At 57.2% G+C, this 24,475-nt stretch overlaps 10 protein-coding genes across 10 annotated transcripts; 4 read left to right on the top strand and 6 right to left on the bottom strand.

Moving 5' to 3' along the window:
- Positions 1-1,234: 1,234 nt before the first annotated feature.
- Positions 1,235-2,083, top strand: K452DRAFT_306824 (uncharacterized protein; the record flags this gene model as incomplete). Its single annotated transcript, XM_033543021.1, has 4 exons — positions 1,235-1,337; positions 1,511-1,725; positions 1,750-1,833; positions 1,874-2,083. The coding sequence occupies 4 exons, from the start codon at positions 1,235-1,237 to the stop codon at positions 2,081-2,083; spliced, it is 612 nt and encodes a 203-aa protein (XP_033399932.1).
- Positions 2,084-2,321: 238 nt separating this feature from the next.
- Positions 2,322-3,099, bottom strand: K452DRAFT_223580 (uncharacterized protein; the record flags this gene model as incomplete). Its single annotated transcript, XM_033536631.1, has 2 exons — positions 2,322-2,558; positions 2,713-3,099. 2 exons carry the CDS (start codon positions 3,097-3,099, stop codon positions 2,322-2,324), a joined length of 624 nt encoding a protein of 207 aa, XP_033399933.1.
- A 1,060-nt stretch (positions 3,100-4,159) lies between these two features.
- K452DRAFT_223949 (uncharacterized protein) lies at positions 4,160-8,370 on the bottom strand (the record flags this gene model as incomplete). The annotated part of the gene is made up of 4 exons (XM_033536658.1): positions 4,160-4,331; positions 4,394-4,474; positions 4,535-5,425; positions 5,474-8,370. 4 exons carry the CDS (start codon positions 8,368-8,370, stop codon positions 4,160-4,162), a joined length of 4,041 nt encoding a protein of 1,346 aa, XP_033399934.1.
- Positions 8,371-9,007: 637 nt separating this feature from the next.
- Positions 9,008-10,219, bottom strand: K452DRAFT_246489 (uncharacterized protein; the record flags this gene model as incomplete). The annotated part of the gene is made up of 3 exons (XM_033538019.1): positions 9,008-9,376; positions 9,432-10,117; positions 10,171-10,219. 3 exons carry the CDS (start codon positions 10,214-10,216, stop codon positions 9,074-9,076), a joined length of 1,035 nt encoding a protein of 344 aa, XP_033399935.1. The 3' UTR covers positions 9,008-9,073.
- Positions 10,220-11,217: 998 nt separating this feature from the next.
- Positions 11,218-12,331, top strand: K452DRAFT_357123 (uncharacterized protein; the record flags this gene model as incomplete). Its single annotated transcript, XM_033546091.1, has 3 exons — positions 11,218-11,830; positions 11,881-12,051; positions 12,119-12,331. The coding sequence occupies 3 exons, from the start codon at positions 11,218-11,220 to the stop codon at positions 12,220-12,222; spliced, it is 888 nt and encodes a 295-aa protein (XP_033399936.1). The 3' UTR covers positions 12,223-12,331.
- A 268-nt stretch (positions 12,332-12,599) lies between these two features.
- Positions 12,600-14,538, top strand: K452DRAFT_285474 (uncharacterized protein). The gene is made up of 5 exons (XM_033540120.1): positions 12,600-12,785; positions 12,840-12,953; positions 13,108-13,243; positions 13,311-13,336; positions 13,406-14,538. The coding sequence occupies exons 1-5, from the start codon at positions 12,745-12,747 to the stop codon at positions 14,343-14,345; spliced, it is 1,257 nt and encodes a 418-aa protein (XP_033399937.1). The 5' UTR covers positions 12,600-12,744; the 3' UTR covers positions 14,346-14,538.
- K452DRAFT_349963 (uncharacterized protein) lies at positions 14,267-17,489 on the bottom strand. The gene is made up of 3 exons (XM_033545624.1): positions 17,258-17,489; positions 17,148-17,208; positions 14,267-16,999 (listed from the first exon to the last, which is right to left on the bottom strand). Exons 1-3 carry the CDS (start codon positions 17,366-17,368, stop codon positions 14,502-14,504), a joined length of 2,670 nt encoding a protein of 889 aa, XP_033399938.1. The 5' UTR covers positions 17,369-17,489; the 3' UTR covers positions 14,267-14,501.
- A 19-nt stretch (positions 17,490-17,508) lies between these two features.
- K452DRAFT_267473 (uncharacterized protein) lies at positions 17,509-19,445 on the top strand. The gene is made up of 3 exons (XM_033538843.1): positions 17,509-17,964; positions 18,030-18,483; positions 18,537-19,445. The coding sequence occupies exons 1-3, from the start codon at positions 17,557-17,559 to the stop codon at positions 19,403-19,405; spliced, it is 1,731 nt and encodes a 576-aa protein (XP_033399939.1). The 5' UTR covers positions 17,509-17,556; the 3' UTR covers positions 19,406-19,445.
- A 910-nt stretch (positions 19,446-20,355) lies between these two features.
- On the bottom strand, positions 20,356-22,069 carry K452DRAFT_316947 (uncharacterized protein; the record flags this gene model as incomplete). Its single annotated transcript, XM_033544018.1, has 2 exons — positions 21,937-22,069; positions 20,356-21,878 (listed from the first exon to the last, which is right to left on the bottom strand). Exons 1-2 carry the CDS (start codon positions 21,983-21,985, stop codon positions 20,356-20,358), a joined length of 1,572 nt encoding a protein of 523 aa, XP_033399940.1. The 5' UTR covers positions 21,986-22,069.
- A 140-nt stretch (positions 22,070-22,209) lies between these two features.
- K452DRAFT_349966 (uncharacterized protein) lies at positions 22,210-24,185 on the bottom strand. Its single transcript, XM_033545625.1, has 4 exons — positions 23,717-24,185; positions 23,367-23,652; positions 23,015-23,302; positions 22,210-22,958 (listed from the first exon to the last, which is right to left on the bottom strand). The coding sequence occupies exons 1-4, from the start codon at positions 23,947-23,949 to the stop codon at positions 22,611-22,613; spliced, it is 1,155 nt and encodes a 384-aa protein (XP_033399941.1). The 5' UTR covers positions 23,950-24,185; the 3' UTR covers positions 22,210-22,610.
- Positions 24,186-24,475: the final 290 nt, after the last annotated feature.

The raw sequence follows: 24,475 nt of genomic DNA on the forward strand, positions 1-24,475 counted from the left end.
TGGCATACGGCGCCCCGGTGGGATACAGAGCAAGAAAGCCACTTCAGCAGCGCGAATCGGGGCTTATGCCTGTGCTAAGTATGCTCAGCACAGCACAGTCATAGGGATAAGACGTGCTAAAATCACACACGAGCAGCCCACCAGTCTCCAGTCTCCAGTCCCCAGCCTCAGCGGCTGAGTAGTAGGTACAGTAGGAATAGTAGGTAGCAACAGCAGCCAGTCAACGTGCCTGTGAGCACTGTGAGCACTGTGAGCAAGAGGCGCGCCGCACATCTCACATCAGAAACTAGCAAGCATAGCGTAGGCATGGCATGGCAAGACATGGCATAAGTAGCACTTCCTTGTTTTCTCAGCCACATGGCTGTAACATCTCACAACCAAGATTCCAATTCCCATCCAGCACGGCTTCTGGCGCACCAATAACCACGGCGGCTTCGCGCTTTCGTTCTTCCAAATCGCCCTAGGTCGTAACATGCACTCTTTTAGGCCGGGCGCTCACGCTCACACAATCCCACCTCACATCTCACCATATCCTCCCGTCTAAGCATTCACCTTCACTTTCCAACTGTACCTACTAGGTAGGTAGGTAGGCCAGCCTCCATTAACACAACCCAGCGCGCCACCCGGGCACTCTCCGTTACCATAACTACCACAACAAAGCCCCGAACCGCACAACCCGGCACCCACCACGTCCTGTCCTGTCCGAATCCGGCAAGCGCGCCTTTGTCCTAACCACCTGCTGCAGCTACACACCTACTCGCCTAGATACCCTACCCTGCCCACGCACAGCTACCTAGGTACCTACCTAGGTAAGGTACTCGACTCGACAGCCGAGTCCTTTCACATACACACCTACCTACGCGGCTACGCCCGAGGCGGGCCGCCGCATCCGTCGAGACGTCCGCTTAATAGGTACAACGGCTTTGTTCGCTGCGCTTTCACACGCTGCTTCGAGTACTTCTTATTCTTTACGACGACGTCTTCGCCTACGACGTCTTCGCCTGCAACGACGCCCTCGACTTTGACCAAGTCCTCGACTCGACTGCGTCTTCGCCTACGCCTACGTCTTCGACCCACTGCAACGTTGCCAGCTTCTTCCTTGCTCTTGTTCGCGGGCCAGGAAATAAAAAAGAAAGAACTGACTGTACGCCACGACCGCTACGCCACGACCGCTACGCCGCTTTTCCGTCTGTTGTGGGTTACCTAGCTGCACGCAGTCCAGACTGAACGAGCCATGGCCTCGACCGACGAAGTGGTCGTCTACACGCGCCGCGCCGATGGCAATAGCGGCGTCGATGTTATGAGTCGTGGGGAGCTGGATGAGCTGCTCGCGGGTGGTAAGTACCGTAGCCATTCCCTCTCACTTCCTCCCTCTAACCAACACTTCCCTCCCCCTCCCCCTCCTCCTCCTCCTCCTCCTCCTCCTCCTCCTCCTCCTCCTCCTTTTCCTCCTCCTCTGCCGCCGCCGCCGTCAATGCCACGCAATGACGCAGCAACTAACCCCACGCAGACGCCTCCCTGCAATGCGCGACCAAGCCCATCGCCCGCGGCCAGCGCCACGTCGAAGTCCTGCGCAAGGACCTGACGGCCGACGCCGCCGAGCGCGCCGCCAACGCCAAGTTCCCGAACCAGAACGCCTCGCTCGCGAGCGTCGAGGTGCCTGCGCGCGCGTACATGCTGCGCTTGACGCTGCCGGCGGCGTTTGAGGTGTTGTACATTGTGTCGGTGAGTGACTTCCTCATTCTTTAGTGGTATTTGTTTGTGGGGAGTGGAGCGCGGGAAGATGGAGTGCAGGAAGAGGTGGATGAGCAGTGTTGTTGGTGTTTGGTGTTGGTGTGGAGGGGTTGAGGTTGATGTATTGGACTGGACGTAGTGCGCTGATAGCTGCCCGCGGCTGTGTAGGAGAGGTCTAATGCGCGCACCACCACAGACGGCCCCAACGGACACCAGCACGACTCCTCCAACTCCAACGACGAGGACGACTTCGAAGACGCCGTCTCCCACTAACGCCTCGACGGACGAACACAACGACGACTACCACGAGGACGACGATACCGGCGAGCGGTGGCTGAAGCTGGTATGAAGGCGCGCGCGCGCGCGTGCGTGGCGCTCGAATTGCCGGAGTAGAAATGAGATGAGATGAAATAAAGAAAAAGCCGCCGGTGGTATCTGCGAATAGGGCGGGATGTATGAACCAGAACGAACAAAGGCAGGAAAGCAGGACCACCATCCACAACCCCCCACCTATTCCCTAAGATCGACTTGAAAAAAGCACAGAAAAACACATACACACACAATCAATCAACCAATCAATCAAAAAATCATTCCCCCTTGAACGTAGACCCGTAAGGCTTCTCCTCCTCCTGCTGCTGTTGTGACTGTTGTGACTGTTGTGACTGCTGCTCCCGCTGCACCGGCTTCACGGCATCGGCGCGCCGCGTCTGCGTGCCATCGTCCCAGAGCTCGAGATCGCCGTCTTCGCTCAGCGAGCCGTGCTTGACGTGCTGCCCGTTCCGCGCCATGAGGTCTTCGACTGTGACGCTGCCGTCGGAGAAAATCTGTGGGGGCGGGGAGTTCTGTTAGCAACTGTCAAGTACACACATAGTCCAACCCCTTCCCCCATCCTCATTCCCTATTCCCCCCATCCTCCTTCCCCATAGCCAAAACAACACGCACTCCTTGAACAGGGGCTGCCCGACCTAAAAAACGCACCTTCATATGATCACTGATCAAATGCCGCTCGCGGCACCCGGGACACCCCACCAGCACCGTCCCGTGGTGGTAGCCTTGCTTCGAGATGCGGTGCGCCGACGTCGTCTGGCAGCGCTTGCACGTGAAGCGCAGCTCGTAGCTGGGCGGGGGGTCGCGGGGCGCTGTTGGTTCGCCAGAACCTGCTGTGGTGGGTTGGGCGGGAGTGGACTGGCTGGAATCGCGCCGCGCAATCGTCGTCGTCGAGAAGCCGCGCTGGTAGCAGGCGACTGCGCGGCGAACGGGCGCGGGCTGGAAGACGCTGCGCGAGACGGTGCGGGCGGGCGTGCGCGCGGCGAGGGCGGAAGAGAGAGCCGAAGAGAGGCGCAGGAGGGGGCGGGCGGAGGCCATGCTTGCTTGCTGCGGTCGTGTGCCCGTATGTGGTGGTGGATTGGATTGGCGGGTAGGTAGGTAGCTCGTAGCTCGTATGGATGGATGTCGCACAGTACAGACAGACGCCGGCGCAGACATTCGCAGAGCTTCGCGCAGCTTCGACGCGCCGCGCCGGCTGTCGTCATCGCCAGGCTAGCTTTTTTTTTCGCCGCGGGGACCCGGCGCGACGGCACATGCCGCGCTCTCATATGTACATACCTATAGGTACGTCTGTATGTATGCCTCCAATTCGCTTTGCATGAACCGCCCACATGGTCTGGAACGGTGCTCAAACACCCACCCACCCACACACACACACACACACACACACACACACACACACACACACACACACACAGTACCAACGCGCGCACAAGCAAGCAAAAAAGAAAAAAAGCGTCGCCGCTTCCATAGCTAGCTAACTAAGTTATTCTACACCACAGCACGCAGCACCGCCCACGCCGCCCGCGCCGCCTCAATCAAGTCACCTATCATTCAATCGCGCCCGCGTCCCCAGCCAAAACGCAGCGAACATCCTCGCCGTCGTCCACGACGGACGAGACCCCCCTCAGCAGGCAAGCCCAATTCGTAGCAAATCATACAGGCAAAAGAGAAGTAGTAGAAGAAGAGGAAGAAAAAGACGTGTGTAAATAAGCGTTGCGGTGCAACCAGGAAAATCATAAAAAACGAAGCATAATTCTCGAAGAACGGAAGCATAAAAACTCTCAAAACAAAACAAAACAAAAACCATGCGACGCAATCCCATCATTGTCGTGTCGCTTGGTAGTAGTACGTAACAATCCCTCTCGCCGCGCCGCCACGCCCGCCGTAGCAGTAGTTAACGCGGGCAAGACGTCTGCGGAGAAGAGAGAGGGAGATGAATCAGGAAAAGCATGATAAACTCTCAGGAAAACAAACATATATGCGCCTGACGAGCGCGCGCGCGTACCCGAGAGGCATTAGAAAAGCAAAAAAGCGAACTCGCCGAACAAGAAAAGATTTATCAAATACCCGTAGCCGTCTTCGTTTACCTGTGTCCTCAGCGTCTGGAACTGGCCATCTCGCCATACCGTCCACGCTCCCGTGTCGTGTCGTAGGCTTGCAGGACGCGCGCCTGTGATTCGTCCGTCTGCGAGAAGGCGTAGCCGCGCTGCTTGCGCATGCGCTGCACTTGGCGGACCTTGCGGATGGCTTTCTGGAACTGCTCCATCCTGTTGGGTCGTTAGTATGTTTGCAATATGTTTGCATATCAGGGTAAAGGGCAACCACTGACCTGGGACGGTAGTCTTGAATGTTGTATTTCTGAATCTCTTGGATATGGTGGTAGGCCTGCGGGTAGTACATCCGTTTCGCGCTAAATGAGGTTAGCAATCATCGTCCATCGGCAGTTGTAGAGAGAGATGTTGCGACTTACTATTTCCAAGCAAAATCTCTGAGCAAACACAGGCACGGCAAAACCAGACCCATAAGCCAAAAGACCGGGCTCGCAAAGAGTCTGGGGACGACACCTTCCAATTCCTCTGAGACGCCGATCTTCGGCGCAACATAGGCGTAAATCGGTAGGAAGATCATCCAGATGATCATAGAACCAGGAATAGCAACGACGGTGTACTTGGTCCAGATGTTCGTGATCAGTGCCGCCTTGCCCAACACCGTGGCCAGTACTGAAGTGTACAGTGCGCAGCCCCACACCCAATGACCGGCAACCTTGCCATCACTTTGTGGCGCATCCCAGAACCAAATCGCCTGCGAGGCAAAATACAGGAGCAAGGAATGGTAGAAACCGTTGGCTACCCAGGAGAAGAAAGAGTGCATGCGGAAGAACACGCCCTTCTGGCTGAGCTGGTAGAGCTGAGGGTATCGGTCTAGCAGACGGGCACTGACAAACTGGTCGAAGATACCGATGACGAAGGGAGGGAAGACGGTGAAAAAGACGTTGTAAAAGGACAACGTCCAGGACTCGTAGATAACTTCACCAGAGAAGGCATTCTGGAAAGAGTACCAAAACTGAGTCATGAAAAGTGCAATGTTCTTGTAGAAAGAGTACAAGATGACCTTGCTGACACGCTGGTAGCTCCATGAACCGTGTACAAGAAGCAGTTTGCGCAGGAAGCGGAATTGACCAATGGCGACATCAGCGCTGCGAGCGGCCTGGAGACCTTCCATACCGCTGATGCCAACACCTACATGAGCCGCCTGGATCATGGATACGTCGTTGGCGCCGTCACCAATGGCCAGAAGAATCGCCTTTAGATGACGCTTGACAAGCTTGACTACCAAAGCTTTCTGGAGAGGGGATACACGGCTGGGACGCGTTAGTTGCTATCTTACTTGCTTGTTCATGCTTACTCACCAGCAAATGACAGCCTTGCACATGACTGCAAGGTCAAGGAACATCTTCTCCAAGTCTCTTTCGAGAGCGTACGTCAAAGACTTGCCATCGATAACCAAGGCCAACGTCTCCAACTCCATCGTGCCATCCGCTTGAGACCTGATAGCGTTGAGCTTCTTTTCCAGGTTGTCTCTTGTTGCATCGTGGGTTTCTTCGTTGACAATCAGAAGCGTCATATCCTCGCTAATGAGCTTACAACTCATTCCAATGTTTATGGCAGTTTCTTGGCGATCACCAGTGAGAACCCAGATCTTGATACCGGCGGTTTGAAGAGTATGGATGGTATCCGGCACGCCGTCTTGCAGCTTGTCTTCAATGGCGGTAGCTCCAAGCAATGTCAAATCATGTTCAATGAGTTCTGCAGCCTTGTCAAGCTCATCAGCACGGTTACCGCTGACAGTAGTCGCAGCGGTATCATAGATCTGGCGCCATTCGTGGTACTCGTTGTCGTCGATTTCGCGCATCGCCAAACACAGCGTTCGTAGACCTTCCGCAGCGTACTCTTCAAGATGTTGCAGAGTTGGTTCAACCATAGCGTTGTTGTCCTTTGCCAATCGTTCAAGGATAACCGTATCCGCACCTTTGGTGTAGCATCTAATCTTGCCATCGGGGCATCTGAAGATGGTCGACATCCGCTTCCTGGTAGAGTTGAATTCGCAAACAGCCAAGAGCTCGTACTCCGCTTCCTGTCCATGGGCGGAGATAATAACCGACCTAGGCTTTCTTGCGATGAACCGGTATCCCAGGGTGACGGCACCTTCCACAAGAGCACCCTCATCGGGAGAAGCGGCTTGATACTTGATGACGCCTTTCTCATTCGTTTCAGGGATGACAGTGTGACAAGTAGACAGTAACGTAAGGAAATGGTGAATGATCTCGCGCGAGGAGTGCTTCACCCCATTTTCCTTTAACGTGTTGAAGTCGTGAATTCCGATCTCCATGCCATCTTGAGTAGTCCCTCTTCGGTCCTCCGGAACCTCATCGGCGTACTGAATGCCAGCTATCGAGCACTGTCGGAACTCCATCATGTTACGGGTAAGTGTGCCCGTTTTGTCAGAGAAGATGTATTCGATTTGGCCAAGCTCTTCAACCAGCGATGACGTGCGACAATTTGCAGGCGTACCGGTCTCATCGTGATAAATGTCAAGGTCGGAGTCAATCAAGAACGCTTGGTAGTATTTCACAATCTCGATGGTCACGAAGAGTGAGATCGGAACCAGATTGGAGTACAAAACCCAGTACGTGAGGATGTCAAGGAAGAACTGTCCAACTAGAGGGGTCTCCTGCAGTCCGACATAAACGAGCTGTTTCCTTTCCTTGGCGCGAATGATAACATCTCCGATGGAGCTGATGACGCTGAGGCTGATGAGAATGGCTCCAAGCATGAGAATCTGGTAGTTCACCAGCCTCTCAACGTTGGTCTTCTTGATTGGCGCGGAAGAAGCGTTCCTCATAAGTTTCGTTTCGTGGCCAGTGAACACGACGATGCCGTGAATCCAAGGCGTGTTGCGCAGAGTGGCACCACGGAGCAGGAGCTGGTCCGGCTGCAGGGGCAATTCTTTCTCGCCTCCACCCGCTTGCATGGTCAAGGTGGCTTCGTAGGTGTACAGGCTACTGTTGGGTTGCTCGGAACGGAGCCTTCCACCTAACCTGCTCAACTCCGCTGGGCTAACGAGGGTCGCAGTCTCCGGAATGGCTTGCTTGATCTTCAGGTTCGTTTCTCCATCCAAATTAGCCGTTTCGATGTAGCAGAGACCCTCAGGTTCAGAACTAGCCATGAGAACAAGATCCGCAGGGAAAGGCTCCTCGGATTCCACGCGCACAATGTCTCCCACAGAAACGTTGATCCATTTAGTCTCTTGGAACGACGAGCCCTTCAACACGCGCGCCTTTGAGTTGTTCAGACCCCTGTCTTGAGATTTCCGGCGAAAGTCTTCAACCAATTCTTTGATGGCCGATACCAACAAGACAATGATAAGAGGTGCAATCGTAGTATACCTATTAGTGGGAGAGACATTGGGAATCTGTTGCATAATCGCAGTACCCAAGAAGAACAAGTTGGCGACTTTGGAGAACTGCTCGTAGAGGAATTTCGGGATGAAGGTAGCGATGTTGTACTTGGCCGTGGAGACGTGGTTATCCACGTACTTGTTGGCAGCGTTCGCGGGCGGGTTGTTCATGTGAATTATCCGGGGTCCGAGAGTGGATGGGTCCGGCTTTCCTCCTCCAAACCCAAACTTGAATCCCGAGCTCTTCTTGCCGGCAGCAGGCTGAGCGTTGCCGCCAGAATCCGTCTCGGCATTGCGAGCCCCAGACTCTGTCAATGGAACGTCCATTTCCGAATATTCAGAGCCCATACCCAGCGTATTCTTGACCCGTCCCATGAGCCCTCCACCCAGACTCATTACGCTGTTGCGGTTCTTGGTTTGTCTCCGCACTGGGCCTGGAGGCGCTTCCTCCAACTGACTGTCGTACAGGCCGCCCGCCGCATATGAATTCTGCATTGAGAGAGCCGCATCGTCCTCGACGTCTGTATACCTCTGGTAATTTTGGAGGTCGGAAGATTGCGAGTAAATTCTACCAGTGTTGGTCGTAAGGTAAGGGTTGTTCTCCGACAGCGGCCTGGCATGGCCGGCGGGGGCCGCCGCCGTGCCACTGCCGCCGACAAAATCATCGTAGGACTCTGAAGGTCGGGGTTGCGCCGCGTCGGTGTCGTTGATATCGTAGTGTCGCAACAGGTTCTCGTCGTTGGTAGGCGGTCCCTGACCCGAGTTGTAGGCCGGGCCGGGCTCGCTCAGGTCGAGGAGCAGGTCCTCATTGTTGGCAGAGGTCGGACCTCCCGGAGGCCTGCCTGCCATGCCCGCGAGCTTGTAGCTTTCCGATCCGGATCCTTAGGGTGGTGGCGCGCGTTCGTCCCAGAAGCATCAATCCAGGTGCATCAAGCCCAGCGCATTCCAGATCTCTTCCGCGATGTCCTTGGCACCAGAATAACCGTTGCGCGCAGTGCACGGCGTGGGTGACGAGGCAGGGCTCGTTTCCTCCAGCACAGCCTCCCAACTTGGCGCGGTTCCGCGACGGGATACGAGACGTCCTGTCTCAAGAAGTGCAAGCGGGGATGATTCGTGCGACGAGGGTGGATGCGCGCGTCTCGAGGCGAGGGTGGTCAGGCAGGGGATCTTGGCCTGTGGGAAAGCTGTTGTTCTGTCGAGGTCGCGTTGCCGCCGAGCGAGTGATGAGCGCCTGAAAGGACCCTGACCGAGAGCATGGGGGTTCCGCCAACTCAATCGGGAGATGGAAAGCTGGGCGGTCGCGAACAAACATGGCGGCTATCATCAGCGCCAAGCGCACTAGGATTCAACGCGCGACACGCCTGAGCATCGCTTGGGGCCGTCTGGCCCTCATGTTCCGTGCGCCGTCTGGGTCTACGGCGTCGATAGGCCGCCCATGGGGGAGGCACAACAATGGCCTTGAACCGTAGCCCAGGCACGCGCGATTCCATCCAACAAGATAATTGCATACACCACGGTCTATTATACAGTAGTTACAATGGCGCACACCCTCTTACCTCTCCGTCAACATGTTCCGCACCGAGCTCCAGTACTTCATCGTGACGATCGGCTCAATCTCCTCCTTTGCCAACCACTTGAATTCCCTCAGACCCAGCTTGTTCTCTGACAGGTCCGCCTGGCCAGCAAAGATGCGTGCCTTCATGAACCAGACCTTCTCGCCCAGCTCGACCTTATTTGCCGGGGTGTTTTCGATAGCCTTGGGGAACTTGTACTCGTAGTGTCCGATGGGCACGTTGCCGACGACCCAGGTGTTCATGTTGATGCCTGCGGATTGCACCAGGACGCGCTCCGCCGCCTAACGCTAGTTGTCAGCATCCGTCGAACAACATCAATGCCGTGAGAGCACTCACCCTGTGCAGGTTTTCCCGGCCAATCAAGAGGTCCTGGGGAAAGCTCCACCTTCCCTCGGGGCCCTTGACCAGCAAGTAGAGAGTCCTTGACAACTTCCTGTTCAAACTCTTTTCGTCTCCAGCCAAATCTGCTTCCGTAACTCGGGGCATCGGCTTCTTCGATGCCGTCTCTTGCTGCTCTTTCTTTTCCTTAGCCGGATCTACCTCTGCACCAGGTGCCCGCTTCTTTGGCACAAACGAGTCTTTGAGCAGACTCTCCCTCTGCCACTCAGGCTCACTCTCTTGCGCTCCAACAAGCAACTCGTCATTCCAGCCCTCCTTGCCGTACGCATGGTATGTGCCAATTTCATGCGCAGGCGTCTTGCGCTCCCTTATCTTCCGCTTCCATTCAATATCCTCGGGTGTGTCGGGCTTGTAGTAGAAATATCTGGTAAACGGGAGGGCCAAACGCTCATTGAGACGGCGCTGGTAGAGGAAGTATGCCTTCTCGAACGGGTGGAGGTCGCGGGTGAGGACCGGAGGGCGAGAAAGGACAACGCCTGCGCGGAGCTGGTATGACAGCTGCGGCGTGGAAGCTTGTACGATGGGCGGGTCGGCCGATTGGACTGCAGACGCCTCCGCGACTGCGCTCGCGTATCCTCGGCGGGAGATGGTTTCGCGGCAAGATATACAGATGTTGTCCTTGACTGGCCAGCCTTTAGAGTCAACCCAACCAGAAACGGGTCGCCGAGCAACTTACCAGACCTGGAGGCCAATTGCCTCGCGCTTCTTTGTCCGGCAATCATCTCATCCTACGGCCGCCGAGGCTAGTGTTCCGATTGATGTCAGGCTCGTCGGCATCTCCAAAAAGTTCGAAGAGAGCACGATTGGGGCTGGCGCTCGGATCGGCACGTGATCATTTCTTGGCACGAACAACAAAAACTCTTTTGCGGAGATTCGCTCTTGCTTTTCCTTCTTCACGGCATCAATCCTTATCACCAAAGTATCCTTTCCTCAATGAAACGTTGGTCATTTACACGATGCCCAGACGCATGTTAGCAGTCTTTTCGCTAGCGGTACCTTCGAAAATTCCAAGGCGTACTGTTAGATAGATACTGCTCAAATACCTCCATCCTGTCGATTTTCTGTTAGCTGGATGCCGACCAGCAGTCTTCCTGCTAGGTTAATATCATATTGTACTGCGTCGTTGGCTATAAGTCATCGATATCTTTGAACAAAGATGTGTTTCTACTTTTGCTCTGGTTCTGCCTCTGATTTGAAAACGAGCCATCACTCAAGGTTTGCATGATCTGTTGCAGACACTGTCTATTCCGCGAATCCAATTTTGTCGGTGTCAGTACGATTGCTATTACGTGGCAATGTAGGTATCCGTCTTGCGTGTGGACATTCTTTGTTTTTGGCTTGGCTTTTTCTGTCGCATATACAAAGAAAGAGCAAGGAAGATTTACTCTTGCGTTGCATGTCAAACTTCCTCAAAACGTTTCTTTATTGCTCTGCGAAGAATCCTGTTCCATGCCACGTCTTATATGAGTGTCGAGACAACAAAGGAGCATTGCATTGCGCGTTAAGGGTTTTAGTTGTGGCGTTGAGAGAGCGAGACGGGTAAGCACAGCGTAGTTTGAACCTGGGAGTGTGTTGATCTATCATTTCTTTCATTCCCACAGCAGTCAAAAATGTTCACATCCATCTTCCGCAATTGCTGTCTGATACTAAACTTTTCTACAATCTTCAATCTCATACTGCTGTTTCGCAATCGTAGCTAGCACTGCTCCAATTTTCTGTCGGCATGCACGCCTACAACCGCCCCGTCGACTCTTACAGGCCTTCTGGTGGACAAGGCTGTGGTGAGCGAGAATGTTCCGGCCTTCCTTCCTGCCAGTGTGACAGCAAGCGTGGGCGTTCCATGCCTCACCACTCCCGGGTTTGGAATAGTCCAGGCACCAGTGATGATATGGGGAGAGCCACTCGTCGCTCCAGCCCCCATGAGTTCTACAACAGCCGACGCGACAATCGCTCCATGTCACCGCATCGCTACTCGCATCAGGAAGAGGAGGAGAGAGATGGAAGTCATTATCGGGTTCGCAGTCCAGCTGGACGTATGCCAGGTTTCTCTGTTGACTCCAACTCCCAATATTCGTACGCAGGCGTTCCAACAGGATCTAGGCACAACTTCCGCAGCAACGGTCATCGGCCTAGGGTCCTATTGAGACAGGCCCACTATCCTTTGGTCGAGCGTCCTGTCCACTCCTCCACTCTTTCAGACAATCCCGCTATCCCCATCACAGAGCGTGAAGATCGCCAGCCAAAGCACAATTCTTCAGAGTCCATCGAAGTAGAGGAAGACCAGACCACCCCAACCAACAATTCAGGCCCACCAACCGCTCCCAAAGCTCTACGAGGTAAGTGAGGCCAACCCTTAGCGCCATGAAGCAAAAACTCACGAAAACAGTTTCTCCCACTCACACCTCCGCCCCCCGCACCAAGCCCAAAGACTTCAACACGCCGTTGACGTGCTACTTCTGGGCTACCAAGGGCAGGTGCAGGCTCCCGGACGCAAAGTGCAGCTATGCGCATTACCACACGGGCTTCATGGCCTCGGCGCCGGTTCGCATAGGGCAGAGTAAGTGCTGCGCGTGCTAAACACAAATACGTTCTTTCCGGTATGTTTGGCTGATTTAGACTTCCAGGTACGGTGGCCGGGACGCGGGCTCAAATCGCAATGCGCGATCTTGATCCACCCCAGTTGGGAGAGGTTGTTGATAGACGGGAGAGGGCGCCTCGTCTTCGGTAGACTGCGGGAAAATGTCTGTGGCTTGTGGATTGTAGTTCTTGGCCTTTGCTTGCACTATTATACTCTATGGACGGTTGTTTTCGGGTTGGTCTCCCCCGCCCAACCGACGCTCCTCGTGATCTGGTGTCGTTATTCATACTCGGTTTCGTGAATATATACCGAGACCTTCGAACGCCTACTCTTTGCCATTCAGTATCAATATGGAGCAATTTGCAGGCATATGCTATATGATACCACCATCGTATATTCTTAGCTGGCATTATACTAGAAGACAACTTATGTTGGAAGAAGTCGTCATTGGACGCTGTGGTTTAGGTAATCAACGTGGGTTAAACGGCAACTCCGCTCCAGCGCCGAACATCAACAACTCCCCGCAGCTCATCTGCAAATTGTCATCTGATGTATGCATTGAGCCACGTATAAAGCTTTGAAGCCATCGAAACAATTGCTGTTGTTTCTTCTCATCAGATATTGGTAATTCATACTACTACTCACCCTACTGCGACCCGTACAATTCCCGCAATGTCAGCCGCGCCGAAGGGAAAGCATATCGTTGTTGTTGGGTGAGTATCATGCCTTTGAAAGTATGCAAATATGGTAGAACTGAGAGCAATAAGGGCCGGCGTCATCGGACTGCAGACGGCTATATCGTTGCTCGAAGCCGGCTACGACGTCACGGTTATCGCGAAGCATATTCCTGGAGACCTGGATATCGAGTATACATCTCCGTGGTGAGTGACTGAACAAACCCTTCCACACATTTGTCTCCCGCCTAGCGTTTATTCAAGATTCGTCTTTCTTCAATTTGCCCATTCTTCTATCAAACATACCCCAAAACCACAAACCACATTCCCAGCAAATAGGAAAAGAAGCTAACAAACCCAGGGCCGGAGCGCAATGGCGCACCCACGCCGGCAAAAATGACATAGAAGCCCAAGAGTGGGACATGGCGAGCTACAACACCTGGCTCAACATGCTCGAGGAAGAAGGCACAGACGTGTCGCACAAAACCGGGCTCGCAGTACGCTACACCACCCCCGCATCTCCACAGCAACCACCAGGCAAAGCAACTAACCCCCGCATTCCAGAAACTCGAGGCTGTGGAATACACCTGGCAAGCCGCTTCCATCTCACCCCCCACTCAACTTACACCCACAAACTAACACTCCCCGCCCACTCACAGGACGCCTCCCACAACCCCACCTCCCCTCCCCTGGTACGCGCCCCACGTGCGCAACTTCCGCTCCCTCTACACTCCTCCCACAAACACCAACCCCTCCTCGACCTCGACCCCTCCCACACCAACACCAACACCAACACACGCCTACACCTCCCTAACCCTCGACCCAACCCTCTACCTCCCGCACCTCCTCGACCGCCTCACCGTCCTAAACGGGCGCCTAATCCGCGCCACGCTCCCCTCACCCCTCCCCGCCGCCCTGCGCGCAATCCCTCTCATCCTCGCCCAAAACCCCCGCACCAATCCCCCCAGCGCAACGATCCTCTGCCCGGGCCTGTCGGCCCTAACCCTCCTCCCAGACCCCCGCGTCCACCCCATCCGCGGCCAAACAATCACAGTCCAAGGCCTCCCCCAACTCGCTCAAATGCGCGCGATCCCCTACCTCTCGCCCAGCGACGCGACGCCCACGTACGCGATCCCCCGGCCCGCGAGCAACGTGACCGTTCTAGGTGGGACGAGGGGCGAGGTGGGGGACTGGCGCGCACGGCCGGATAAGGGGGTGAGGGAGGGGATTTTGAGACGGTGTCGGGGGCTGGTGCCGGAGTTGCTTGTGGGTCTGGAGGGTGCGGCGGGTGGGACTAAGGAGGGGGAAGGGGGGTTCGAGGTCCTGGGCGAGGGCGTGGGACTCAGGCCGGGGAGGACGGGCGGGCCGAGGGTCGAGCTCGAGCCCGTTGTGTGTAATGGGGGTGGAGACGGAGGAGATGGGCCGCGCGAGTGGGTCGTAGGTTATGCGTATGGGCATGCGGGCGCTGGGTACCAGAACTCGATTGGGACGGCGAGGAAGATGGTGCGGTTGCTTGGGGTGTGGTTTGAGGCCGAGGAGGCTGAGAAGGCGAGGAAGGCGAAGGAGGAGAAGGAGAAGGAGGGGAAGGCGAAGTTGTGAGTTAGTGAATGACTGACTGACTGAGTGGGTGAGTGAGAGGAGACTTGGTGGTGGCTTTTGTTTGAAAGAAAGAGTTATGAGCTATAGAGAGGAATTATTTTTCAACCAGATATACATACATGCACCAACAACCCCCCATAAACACACACCCTCGCCCTACAAATAATCCCCCCTCATCTCCAGTAATACCGCCTTCTGCCGCTGCCCGCTCATGCGCTCAAACCGATCAACAGCCATAACAAACGTGCCCCTACCGCCCGTCAAGCTGCGCAAATGGCGCAAATAGCCCACCATTTCCTTCAGGGGCACCCTAGCCGCGACCTGTCTCTGGCGATCGACGTGGGCAGAGCCGAACTGCCCGCTGCCACCCGCCGACGAGGACGAGCCAAACGGGTCGGGCGGCGCGTAGATGCGCGCCGGGTCGATCGAGAGCAGCTCCTCTGCGGCCTGGGCGCCCTGCGCTTGCACGTCCTCGGCCGCGTAGTCAGCACCGCTGCTGCTGCTGTCGCTGCCGTCGCCTTCTTCGTCGAGCGACATGATCTGCCCGCCGCGTGCTGAGCTGATGTCGTGCACCACGGCGCCTAGGTCGCTCTCGTTGACTGTGATGCCCACGCGCATGACGGGCTCCATGAGCACCGGCGTGCTCTTGCTCTGCGCACTGCGGAGGGCGGCAGCGACGGCGAGGCGCGTCGCACCGGAGATGGCGGCGGGAGTCGTGTCCGAGACGAACTGGGTAGCGGGGTTGAGGAAGACCTCGACGACCGTGGAGTGCATGGGGAAGCGGTATTCTGGGCCGCGGGCCAGGGCGGCAGAGGCGCCAGTTTGCAGAGCCGAGAGGAGGAGCGTAAAGGTGAGTTCGGTGGGGAGGTCAGGATCTTCGGAGGAGACGCCGGTGCCGTCGCGGTTGAGCGTCGGGTGGCGCACGATCAGTGTGTTGGAGTCGAGTTGCAAGACCGTGGTGTCTTCATCGTCGATGACTGGAGGACTCGTAGCGTCGAGCGGGGAAACGCTCGCTGTGCATGTAGCGCGAGCGTGCTTGCCCGCAATCTCGCGGTCCAAGACTTCGGTGACTTGGGCTGAAGGCACAGTGATGGCTTCGCGGTATCCAATCTCAATCTTGCCAGTTGATGCCTTGGCCTTGAAATCGTTGATCAGCCGATCACGCGCGATTTCCAGGTGCAACTCTCCCATGCCGGCAAGATGTGTTTGTCCGCTTTCAGCGTCCTGGGAGACATGCAGACTGGGGTCCTCACGAAGTAGCAAAGCAAGAGTATCAGCCAGGTGCTTCTCTTCAGAGAGGCTGTTTGGTTCCACGCTGGTGAAGAAAACAGGCGGTGGTACAGCTATCGGCCGAAGCTGTAAGGAATTGAGGGGAGCTGGTGGCCCGACCTTCGGGTTGGCTCCTGTGTAAACGATCAAAGTGTCTCCAGTGCGGGCATGCTTGAGTCCTGGAATCACACCAATTTGGCCTGCGGGGATTTCGTCAACCTCCACGGCGTCATTGGCATACATCTTGAACAACCGTGGTGCCTTTTCTGACAAGCCGAGATTGGTGTTGTATAGGACCGTTTGGCGGGTAAGAGTTCCAGAGTATACTCTGACGTACACAAGAACGCCGCGTTTGCTGTCGTTAACCACTTTGAATGCCAATGCACAAGCCTGAAGCTTTTGGACTATCGACGCATCTGGTGCTTTAGATTTAGCTGCCGACTTCTTCTTTTTCTTTTCCTCTTTTTGTGGGAGAGCGAGGGCGAGCTTTCCGCTCAGAAGGTCACTCAGACCGCCACTCACACCCCCAAGTTTGACACCAGCATCAGGACGCTCTTCGGGAGACGGCAGGAGATCGATAACTGCATCCAGTAGAGGCTGGACACCAATGTTACGGAAACTGGCTCCTGCGAATGTTGGGACGATCTTCTGAGGGTACTGAAGGATGCATCTCCGAAGCGCTTCGGTCAGTTCAATGCCGGTGAAAGCCAGATGATCCTCGTTGTATTCGAGGAACTTTTCAACCATCTCGTCATCATGTTCGCTCAGAAGCTCAACTAGAGCTATTCTGGCATTTTTAAGTTCGGATGCCAGCTTAGGATTGGTAGCTTCGAGATCCTTCAAAGTGAGCAGTTTGACAGATTTGCCATCGCCGCCTTCTTCCCACAGCATGCCACGCATATTGACAACATCACCCACACCAACGAGCTTTCCGTCGCCATTCTTCCACCAAGGGATTTGGCAAATGGCCGGCCAACAGTGCAGCCGCATGCCGATCTCTTTGATCGTCCGCTCGAAAGCTGCACCATCACGGTCGAGCTTGTTGACGAAGATGATCTTGGGAATCTGGTACTGGTTGGCTTGTTTCCAGACCTTTTCAGTCTGGGCCTCGACACCGGCAACGCCATCTAGGATGCAGACAGCGCCGTCAAGGATGCGTAGTGAACGTAAAACTTCAAAGGTAAAGTCGGCATGGCCGGGGGTATCGATAAGGTTAATGTTGTGCGAAGAAGTAGACCTTGGCAGTGCCACTGGGCCATCGAGCTGCTGCGCGGAAGCAGGAGGCAGCGGAGGCCAATGGAAAGTGATGGCGGCGGATTGAATGGTGATTCCGCGTGCCCTTTCGGCGGGAAGAAAGTCCGTGACGGTTGAACCTTCGTCGACGTCTACGAGGTGTCAATACTGGGGTGTATGGCTACGCGAATAACTATCAAGGAGAATAACAAGATAAAAAACCAAAGCAAGAAAAATAGTACATAAGAAGAGTGGACGGCATTGAGTGGAGAGAAAGAAAGAAAGAAAGGGAGAGAATACCTCCTAGCCTGCGGGTAAAACCGCTGTAGTAGAGCATGCGCTCCGTGGTGGTGGTTTTTCCCTTCGCATATCAGCTTCATCACATTGAGATGGGAGGGAAGAGAACATACGGCATCGATGTGGGCTATGATGCCAATGTTGCGGGTCCTATGGGTGGAATAACGGCGCAGAGGACTCTGCTTGACGGGCAGCTGGGCGCGCCATACTCGAGCGAGGAGCATCGTGCGGACTTTCAGAGTGACCTAGTGTTGAAGCAATTGGAGGGCGGCGAGGACAAGAGTTTTGGCTTAACCCGAAGTGGCAAGCGCGGCTTCCCCGGCCAAGCTCATTCCATCGCATTCGCATCTTACCAACTCCCCCACGCCCACTCCTCCATACATCCCCCTCCAATTTCACCGATCCACCCCCCATGGACTATTCTGCTGATGCCGGCGGCGCCTCGCCCTGGGCTTCCTCGCCTCAGCCCACCCGCACCACATTCGGCTCCATTAGCGACATCTCTTCCGAGCCCCTCCCGCCCCAGTCGCCTTATGGCGGAGAACAGCAGCCCTTTGCCGACCAGCCCAGCGCCTCGCAATCGCACCACGACGCCGACCATTCCGAGCCGCAGCCGTGGGGCCAGTCGCAAGACCAGCAGCCCCCCAGCCCCGACCAACACCACCATCATCACCACCACCCCCAGCAGCAACGGCAGGAACCCAACCGTTACCATGGCCAACGTCCGCGCCAGAACATCCCCCAGTACAAGCTGCAGGCCAAAGTGACGGGTCTCGAGCGCACCGGCCGGAAAGACCCTATCCTGCGCTTCGACGTATACGTAAGCCACACTCCATCTCCCAATGACCGCGTTGGGCTCCTCCGCTCACACACAGCTTTTTCCAGACCAACCTCCCCAAGTTCCGAACCACCCAATTCCGCGATGTCAGGCGTCTGCACTCCGAGTTCGAGAAGCTGGCCCAGCACTTAATATCCGCGAACCCCGAGGCGTTTGTGCCGGCCGTGCCCCCACCTGTGACGTCTGCGGGCGTCGGCACCGACGAGGATGAGGGCCGCGTCAAGACCTCGATCCAGAAGTGGCTGAACGCCGTCTGCGGCAACGACGTGCTGATGCGCGACGAGGAGATGGTCTTCTTTGTGGAGAGCGACTTTGGCTACAGCCCCGTCGTTCGGCGCAAGCAGCCGGCGACGGGCGTGCGGAGGAAGTATCTCAAGCAGTTTGCGCCACCGCCAGACGACACGCCCGAACTTTTCGAGGCTAGGCCCGTCGTCAAGCTGTTCTATCTGCATACGATGGAAGCTGGACAAAAGGTCGATAAAGTTGTCAAGTCCCGCAGGGGTAAGTGCAGTGGCTTTGTCTGGTCCGAGACCTATACTAACACAACCGTCAAGCCCTCGGCCTCGCCGAAGCCGACTTGGGCGTCAAGCTCGGCCAAATGCACATCCAGGAGACGCACGTCGGCCTCTCCAATGCCTACCGCCGGATGGGCAAGGTGATCCAAGCCGTCGGCGACTACCACGCGGCCCAAGGCACAGCCGAAGCAACCACGCTCGGCGACCCGCTCAAATACCACAGCGACGACGCCTTCATTGTCAAGGAAACGCTGACAAACCGCCACATCCTGCTGCGGGAGCTACTGCACGCGCAGCAGACGACGCGCTCCAAGCTCGCTGCCGCCGACAGACTGAAAGCGTCGTCCTCGGTGCGACGCGACAAAGTAGACGAAGCAATCACATCCCTCGACGAAGCCCGCAACCAAGAACAATACCTGGGGCAGAAATGCACGCGCGTAACCACGCACCTCACGTCGGAGCGGCGCAAATGGTTCGAGCGCACAGCGACGGACCTGCGCGCCGCGCTCCGCGACTATGTAGTGCGACAAATCGAAGCAGAGCGGCGCACGCTGGCGACGCTGGAGCAAGTCCGCCCGGACATCCGCGCCATCGACGCGTCGGGCGGCCTGTCGCGGCTGGGACGGGAGACGCACCCGGCGGGGCGGCGCGCCAGCCTCGCCAGCAGCCAGGGCCCCAAGGGCGATGCGTGGAGCGGGGTGCCGCGGCGCGCGGACAGCCTGAGCCGCAGCATCAGCGGCGGCTTCGTCGCGCCCGTCGTACCGGAGGAGGGCGACGCTAGCTCGGACGAGGAGGTGCTGCATCCGGTGAAGAAGAGGACGGCGAGCTTGACTGGCGTGAGCGAGGAGGATGACGATAGGATTGATGCGAGGAATGCGGCGTCGAGGTTGGCGCAGACGACGTTTTAGTAAGTGTGTGTGGTTGTGGTTGTGGGAGAAAGAGAGAGGGAGGGAGGGAGGGAGAAAGTTGGGCTTGGGGCTGGCTTGGGTTGGGAGTGCTGGGAGTGCTGGGGACTGCTGTGGGGGGTGGATGAGTGCCGTCGTTGCTCTCGAGACTGAGAAGGATATTGGTGGGCGTGCTGAAGCAAAAGCAAAGCAGAATAGTTGATCGACAGCAGCACGAACGGGCGGTACAGATGCATGAACACAGAAAGACGCGTGAAACGAATAGGATGGAATGGGATGGGATATGGTAGGATAGCAGACCTTAATGCAGTAGTAGGTGGAGAGATAGAGAGAGAACCACGTTTGTTTGTACTGCACGTTACATCACACGACATGGCTAATCATCCCGTCTGTATGGAAACATGTACACCAATGTACTTAGTGTCTATTTTCCGAACTGGCGTCTTCACAACTAATCACAAATTGCAGGTCCCTATCCAACCACAGCTTTGCCCTTCCCCTCTACACCTCTATGCACCTCCATCCCCTCGCTCTGTCTCCTTGCCACAACCACCCAACACCCAACTCGCGTCCACTCGAAAAGAGGCAGCAAATGGCATAACGCTGAAGCAAAAGTGCCCGCTAAAGCAAGAGCTCAAGCCAAAGCTAGAGCTTGGCAGCGCGCTTCCCGACAAGGCTATAGATGCTCGGCCGCGCCGGTTCCGGGTTCCTTTAACGCAGCGAAAACGCAAAGACGTAAGCCTGGTGCCTTTGGACGCAAGAAGGGGAGAAGGGGAGAGAAGGGGAGCGAGAGGAGCGAGAGAGGAGCGAGAGAGACGGCAGGAAGGAGGGAGTGGGGGAAGAGCAGGAAGAGTAAGGAAGAAGGAAGAAAGGGAAAAGAACGGGCACCGCAACAACAAGCCCCCCCCCCCCCCCCCCCCCCCCCCCCCCCCCCCCCCCCCCCCAAAACGCGCCTACCAAGCCGTGATATCGTCGACCTCCGCCTCGCCAAACGTGCTGCTCTTCGCGACGCCGAGCTCCTCGGCGGGCGCCGCGGCCGCAACGGCCTCGCTCGGCGTGCGCGCCATGATGTCCGGCAAGCAGGCGTGCAGGAACGCCTGCAGGTGGCCGTTGACCTGCTCGAACTCGAGGAGAAAGGCGTCGTGGCCCTCGGGGGAGTCGATGGTCTTGAGCTCGGCGCCAGGGATGCCGGCCGCGAGCTCTTCTTGCTCGGCGAAGGTGAAGAGCCCGTCCGACTGGATGCCGAGGATGAGCGTCGGCTGCGTGATCTGCGACAGCGAGGTGCGCAGCAGCGACGTCGAGCTTAGTGAGGTGGTTGACGAGGTTAGGTCTTCGTCTTCGTCGTTGTTTTCGGATGAGACCCGTCCGCGTGATACGTCGTGCGTGTCGAGTTTGCGCGTGATCGCGATGTAGCAGTTCGCGTCGAAGCGCTTGATGAACTTGTCGCCTTGGTAGCGCAGGTACGACTGCGCGGAGAAGTAGGTCGGCGTGCGCTTCTTGTTGCGGATGGGGCCCGTGAGGGTCGGGGTCGTGGGGGGAGGCGTCGCGGGCGCAGCAGCCGCGCTCATCTCGACGTCCGTCTTCGCGGCCGCGGGCACCGTGGAGGCAATGTCCGCGCTGGAGCCCACGCGCGACGGCCGCGGCGACCGCGCGTTCTTATGCCCTTCGTTGTGGATGGCCCAATGCTCGTTCCCGGCCGAAGACGACGGCCGCTGCACGCCGTTGATGTTCTGGCGCAGCGAGGGGTTGGGGATGTTGCGGCCGAAGCGGGACTCGAAGGAGTCACGGCTCCGGTACGTCAAAAGGGCGGACATGCGCGCGGCCGCCAGCCCCGTCGACGGCGGGTCCTCGAAGGCATAGTACCCGTCGTCGTACTTGGGGTCTGAGTAGATGCTCTGGCGCTGCGCCTCGCCCCAACTGATGCCCCACGCGCTGTAGCGCGCCGACGTCGCGATGGGAATGATGCAGCGGACGTAGTCACGGCCAAAGTAGGCAAACTCGAGCACCAGCATCCCACCCATGGAGCCACCCACCACGGCCGCGATCTGCTTGACCCCGAGGTCGTCGAGAATCAGCTTGAACAGGTTGACGTCGTCGCGCACCGTCGTCAGCGGGAACTCGGGCCCGTATAGGCCCTGCTCCGGGTCGCCGTCCTTGTTCGTCACCGGGCTGGCGCTGCCGTACGGGCTGCCCAGGCTGTTGAAGCAGCACACGAAGAAGCGGGATACGTCAAACGCCTTGCCCGGTCCCCCCATCAGCGGCCCCCACCAGTCCCCGACATCGGCACTGCCAGTCAGTGCGTGGCAGATGACCATGGCATTGTCACCCTCCGGCGAAAGAGTGCCGTATGTTTTGTAGGCGACGGGGACATTGCGCATGGTCACGCCGGACTCGAGCGTGAAGGAGGGCACGATGGCAATGCTCTGGTCGGGGATGAGCTTGACATAGGGATTCTCGGGTTGTTCATTGATTCTCGCTGCACGAATGTCAGTGACTGGCATTGTGTGACTGTACCTCGGGGAGGTGGTGCGCACGGTACTTGAAGGTGGACTGCCCATTGGGCGCATCGGCGGAGACAGTCATGGCGACTGGTAGCAAAGGATGGGCGTGTCAGAGGAATACGGCGAGTAAGATTCACTGCCAGCGCTTTCCATGCCTCGGGCAATGGGGAGAATGGTGGTGAGAGGAGCTTTTGGGCGCGAGAAATCAAAAAGAATGGGGCCCCGCGACCGGGCCGAGCGTCATCGGCGGTTTCTGTGACGTGGGAGAGCTGACACATCGCGAACATCGGCGGCACCAACAGGCCAGCGCAGTCAGTCAATGATTACAATTATTCCCTCGTTTTGATTCTTGATTTCTTAAACATATCACAGGCCACTTTTCCCGGGCCTGCGGGGCATGGTGCAAGTTGAAGCTCAGTCTCGTCTCTTGCCGTCAATCGTCAAGAAGAAAGACAGAAAAGAAGAAGAGAAAAAGCGACCTTTTTTCATGCCGTGTTCGTCATCACCACGCTATAAGCCTAACTCCCCATCTTGTCCCCAGAATAAACAGAACATGTTCGAAAAGAAGTGCATCGTAACTTTTCCCAATATCCCTCAAAAGAAAACCTCTCGTTAAGGAATCATGACCGCGTGTAGGATCAATACAAGGGAAAAGCGGATGGAAAGTGCGCCAGCAAAGGGCACTGGCGCAGGCCTAGGGCAGTTGCTTAGGTGGAAGCAACGGCGGCCTCAGTGTTGGCAGAACCCTCAGCGGTGGAGGGGACACCGTCCTCGGTGGCAGGAGCGCCCTCAATGGGAGCCTCGGGGGACTCGTCCTCCTTGCCAGGCGAGTCGATGGCGACCTTGACGGCGATCTCGCGGCCCTCAATCTCCTTGCCGTTCATCTCAGAGCAGGCCTTCTGCTGCAGCTCCTCGGAGGCCAGCGTGACGAAGCCGAAGCCACGGCCCTTGCGAGGCTCGTTGCGGGCCTGGAGCTTCTTGACCATGAAGCGGGGGATGGGGCGAAGGGCGATCTTGGCAGAGGTGGGCTGGTAGTCCTTGAAGATCTCGAGCAGCTAGTATCCAAGTCAGCATGCGCGTCAAGCCATTGTGCGGGCTGGGTGGTGCTTGCCTTCTCCTCCCTGAGATCGTAGGGCAGGTTGGCGACCATGACCTTGGTCTTGGAAGGAACGCCATCCTCGGGGGGACCGCGCTGCTTGCGCTCGCGCTGGACGTGCGTCTTGCCAGTCTTGGCGGGGTTGACTGTGGTAGTGCCCTCGGCACCCTTTTCGGCGGTGAGCGCTTCGTTCGTCGTCTCAGTGAGGGGGAGAACTTGGCCAGGTACATTCGTAGGAGCACTCTCAGCCGGGTCAGCGGCAGCGGGAGTCTCGGTAGCTTCGCCTTCAGTCTGTTCGCGGGGCTGGCCCGCATCAATTAGCTTACAGCAATCCTTTAAGAAGAGCAGTTAGGTGGGGTGAACTTACGGCGCGACCTCCACGGGCGGCACGACCACCACGGCCACGGCCACGACCACGGCCGCGGGTAGAGCTGCGGCGGCGGGCGTTGCCGGAGCCCTCGCCACCGCTGGTGGCACCCTCAGCGTGGGCCTCGGGCTTGCGGGCGAGCTGGATCGAAACCTTGCGGTCAAGGATGGCCTTGCCGTTCAGCTCGGCAATGGCGCGCTCGGCCTCGGAGGGGGTGGACAGATCGACGAAGGCGTAGCCGACAGGGCGGGTGGTGCGCGGGTTGGTGGGGATGGAGGTCGACTCGCTGTTGATTGACGTCATATTAGCATGTCGAGAGCTTGGACGCCTATGATGAGCTGGGCACATACACCAAGTAGTCCTTGAAGAACTCCTTCAACTCTCCCTCGGTGGTCGCATACGCGAGGTTCCCAATGTAGAGTCTACGACCCTCAGCGGCGCTGGCAATGACGGCCTCGTTCTCGGAGGCGTTGATGGGCTTGTCGCCGCCGGCGCCCACGCTGGCGCCTTCGGCGGTGCCAGTGGGCTCGTTGAGGGTGGTGTTGGCCATCTGGGCGGTGGCGCTGTCGACAGGAGCGGACATTTTCGGTTGTAGTTTATAGGGTTGATGACACGAAATGGGGAGCTAGGTAACCGTGCTGGAGTTGAGGAAACTGGGTGTCCTGGTAGAGCTTGGTCTGCCGCGAACGTCGGAGAGAGGCTTGAGTTGTCGAAACCGCCTGGAGTGGTGGGAACGTTGACGAGGGAGGTTGGGGATGGGAAGCTAAACGCCCGAGTTGGTTAGAGTTGAAAGCGTTGTCGGATTTGGTGATCTGGCTTGTTTGGTGTTTGATGAGGTCGAAAGGGGAGTGCAGTGCTCTTGAATTTTGTACGTAGGTCGTGCACGCGCCAAGCCGCACTAGTCCCAATGAGGTCGGGGAAGGTGCGGACGACCCCCCAGACGCTGCCGGCACAGGCAGCGGCCATGCGGCTGCGAGTGCGCGGCGAGGCAGCCGCGCGCACACCGTCGTTGATGGCCGCCGCCCCCAGGCCGCTGCGCCATTGAACGACGCCGCCCCGGGAGCTTTGGGTGTCCGCGAGTCATGCAGCTATCGGAGCTTGCGCAGGGG

The sequence above is a fragment of the Aplosporella prunicola genome (assembly GCF_010093885.1).
Source record: "Aplosporella prunicola CBS 121167 unplaced genomic scaffold K452scaffold_7, whole genome shotgun sequence".
Classification (NCBI taxonomy): Eukaryota; Fungi; Ascomycota; class Dothideomycetes; order Botryosphaeriales; family Aplosporellaceae; genus Aplosporella; species Aplosporella prunicola.

What these genes read in the sequence shown, in the direction of transcription:
- K452DRAFT_285474 (XM_033540120.1), top strand. Translation starts at nt 12,745, where the DNA reads ATGTCAGCCGCGCCGAAGGGAAAGCATATCGTTGTTGTTGG. An exon ending in AAGCATATCGTTGTTGTTGG is followed by an intron (nt 12,786 to 12,839) that starts GTGAGTATCATG and finishes GAGAGCAATAAG; the next exon opens with GGCCGGCGTCATCGGACTGC. An exon ending in GAGGCTGTGGAATACACCTG is followed by an intron (nt 13,337 to 13,405) that starts GCAAGCCGCTTC and finishes GCCCACTCACAG; the next exon opens with GACGCCTCCCACAACCCCAC.
- K452DRAFT_349963 (XM_033545624.1), bottom strand. Translation starts at nt 17,368, where the DNA reads ATGCTCCTCGCTCGAGTATGGCGCGCCCAGCTGCCCGTCAAGCAGAGT. An exon ending in TCATAGCCCACATCGATGCC is followed by an intron (nt 17,209 to 17,257) that starts GTATGTTCTCTT and finishes TGATATGCGAAG; the next exon opens with GGAAAAACCACCACCACGGA. An exon ending in TTTTACCCGCAGGCTAGGAG is followed by an intron (nt 17,000 to 17,147) that starts GTATTCTCTCCC and finishes GACACCTCGTAG; the next exon opens with ACGTCGACGAAGGTTCAACC.
- K452DRAFT_267473 (XM_033538843.1), top strand. Translation starts at nt 17,557, where the DNA reads ATGGACTATTCTGCTGATGCCGGCGGCGCCTCGCCCTGGGCTTCCTCG. An exon ending in TCCTGCGCTTCGACGTATAC is followed by an intron (nt 17,965 to 18,029) that starts GTAAGCCACACT and finishes AGCTTTTTCCAG; the next exon opens with ACCAACCTCCCCAAGTTCCG. An exon ending in AGTTGTCAAGTCCCGCAGGG is followed by an intron (nt 18,484 to 18,536) that starts GTAAGTGCAGTG and finishes ACAACCGTCAAG; the next exon opens with CCCTCGGCCTCGCCGAAGCC.
- K452DRAFT_349966 (XM_033545625.1), bottom strand. Translation starts at nt 23,949, where the DNA reads ATGTCCGCTCCTGTCGACAGCGCCACCGCCCAGATGGCCAACACCACC. An exon ending in TTCTTCAAGGACTACTTGGT is followed by an intron (nt 23,653 to 23,716) that starts GTATGTGCCCAG and finishes GTCAATCAACAG; the next exon opens with CGAGTCGACCTCCATCCCCA. An exon ending in CCGCCCGTGGAGGTCGCGCC is followed by an intron (nt 23,303 to 23,366) that starts GTAAGTTCACCC and finishes GATGCGGGCCAG; the next exon opens with CCCCGCGAACAGACTGAAGG.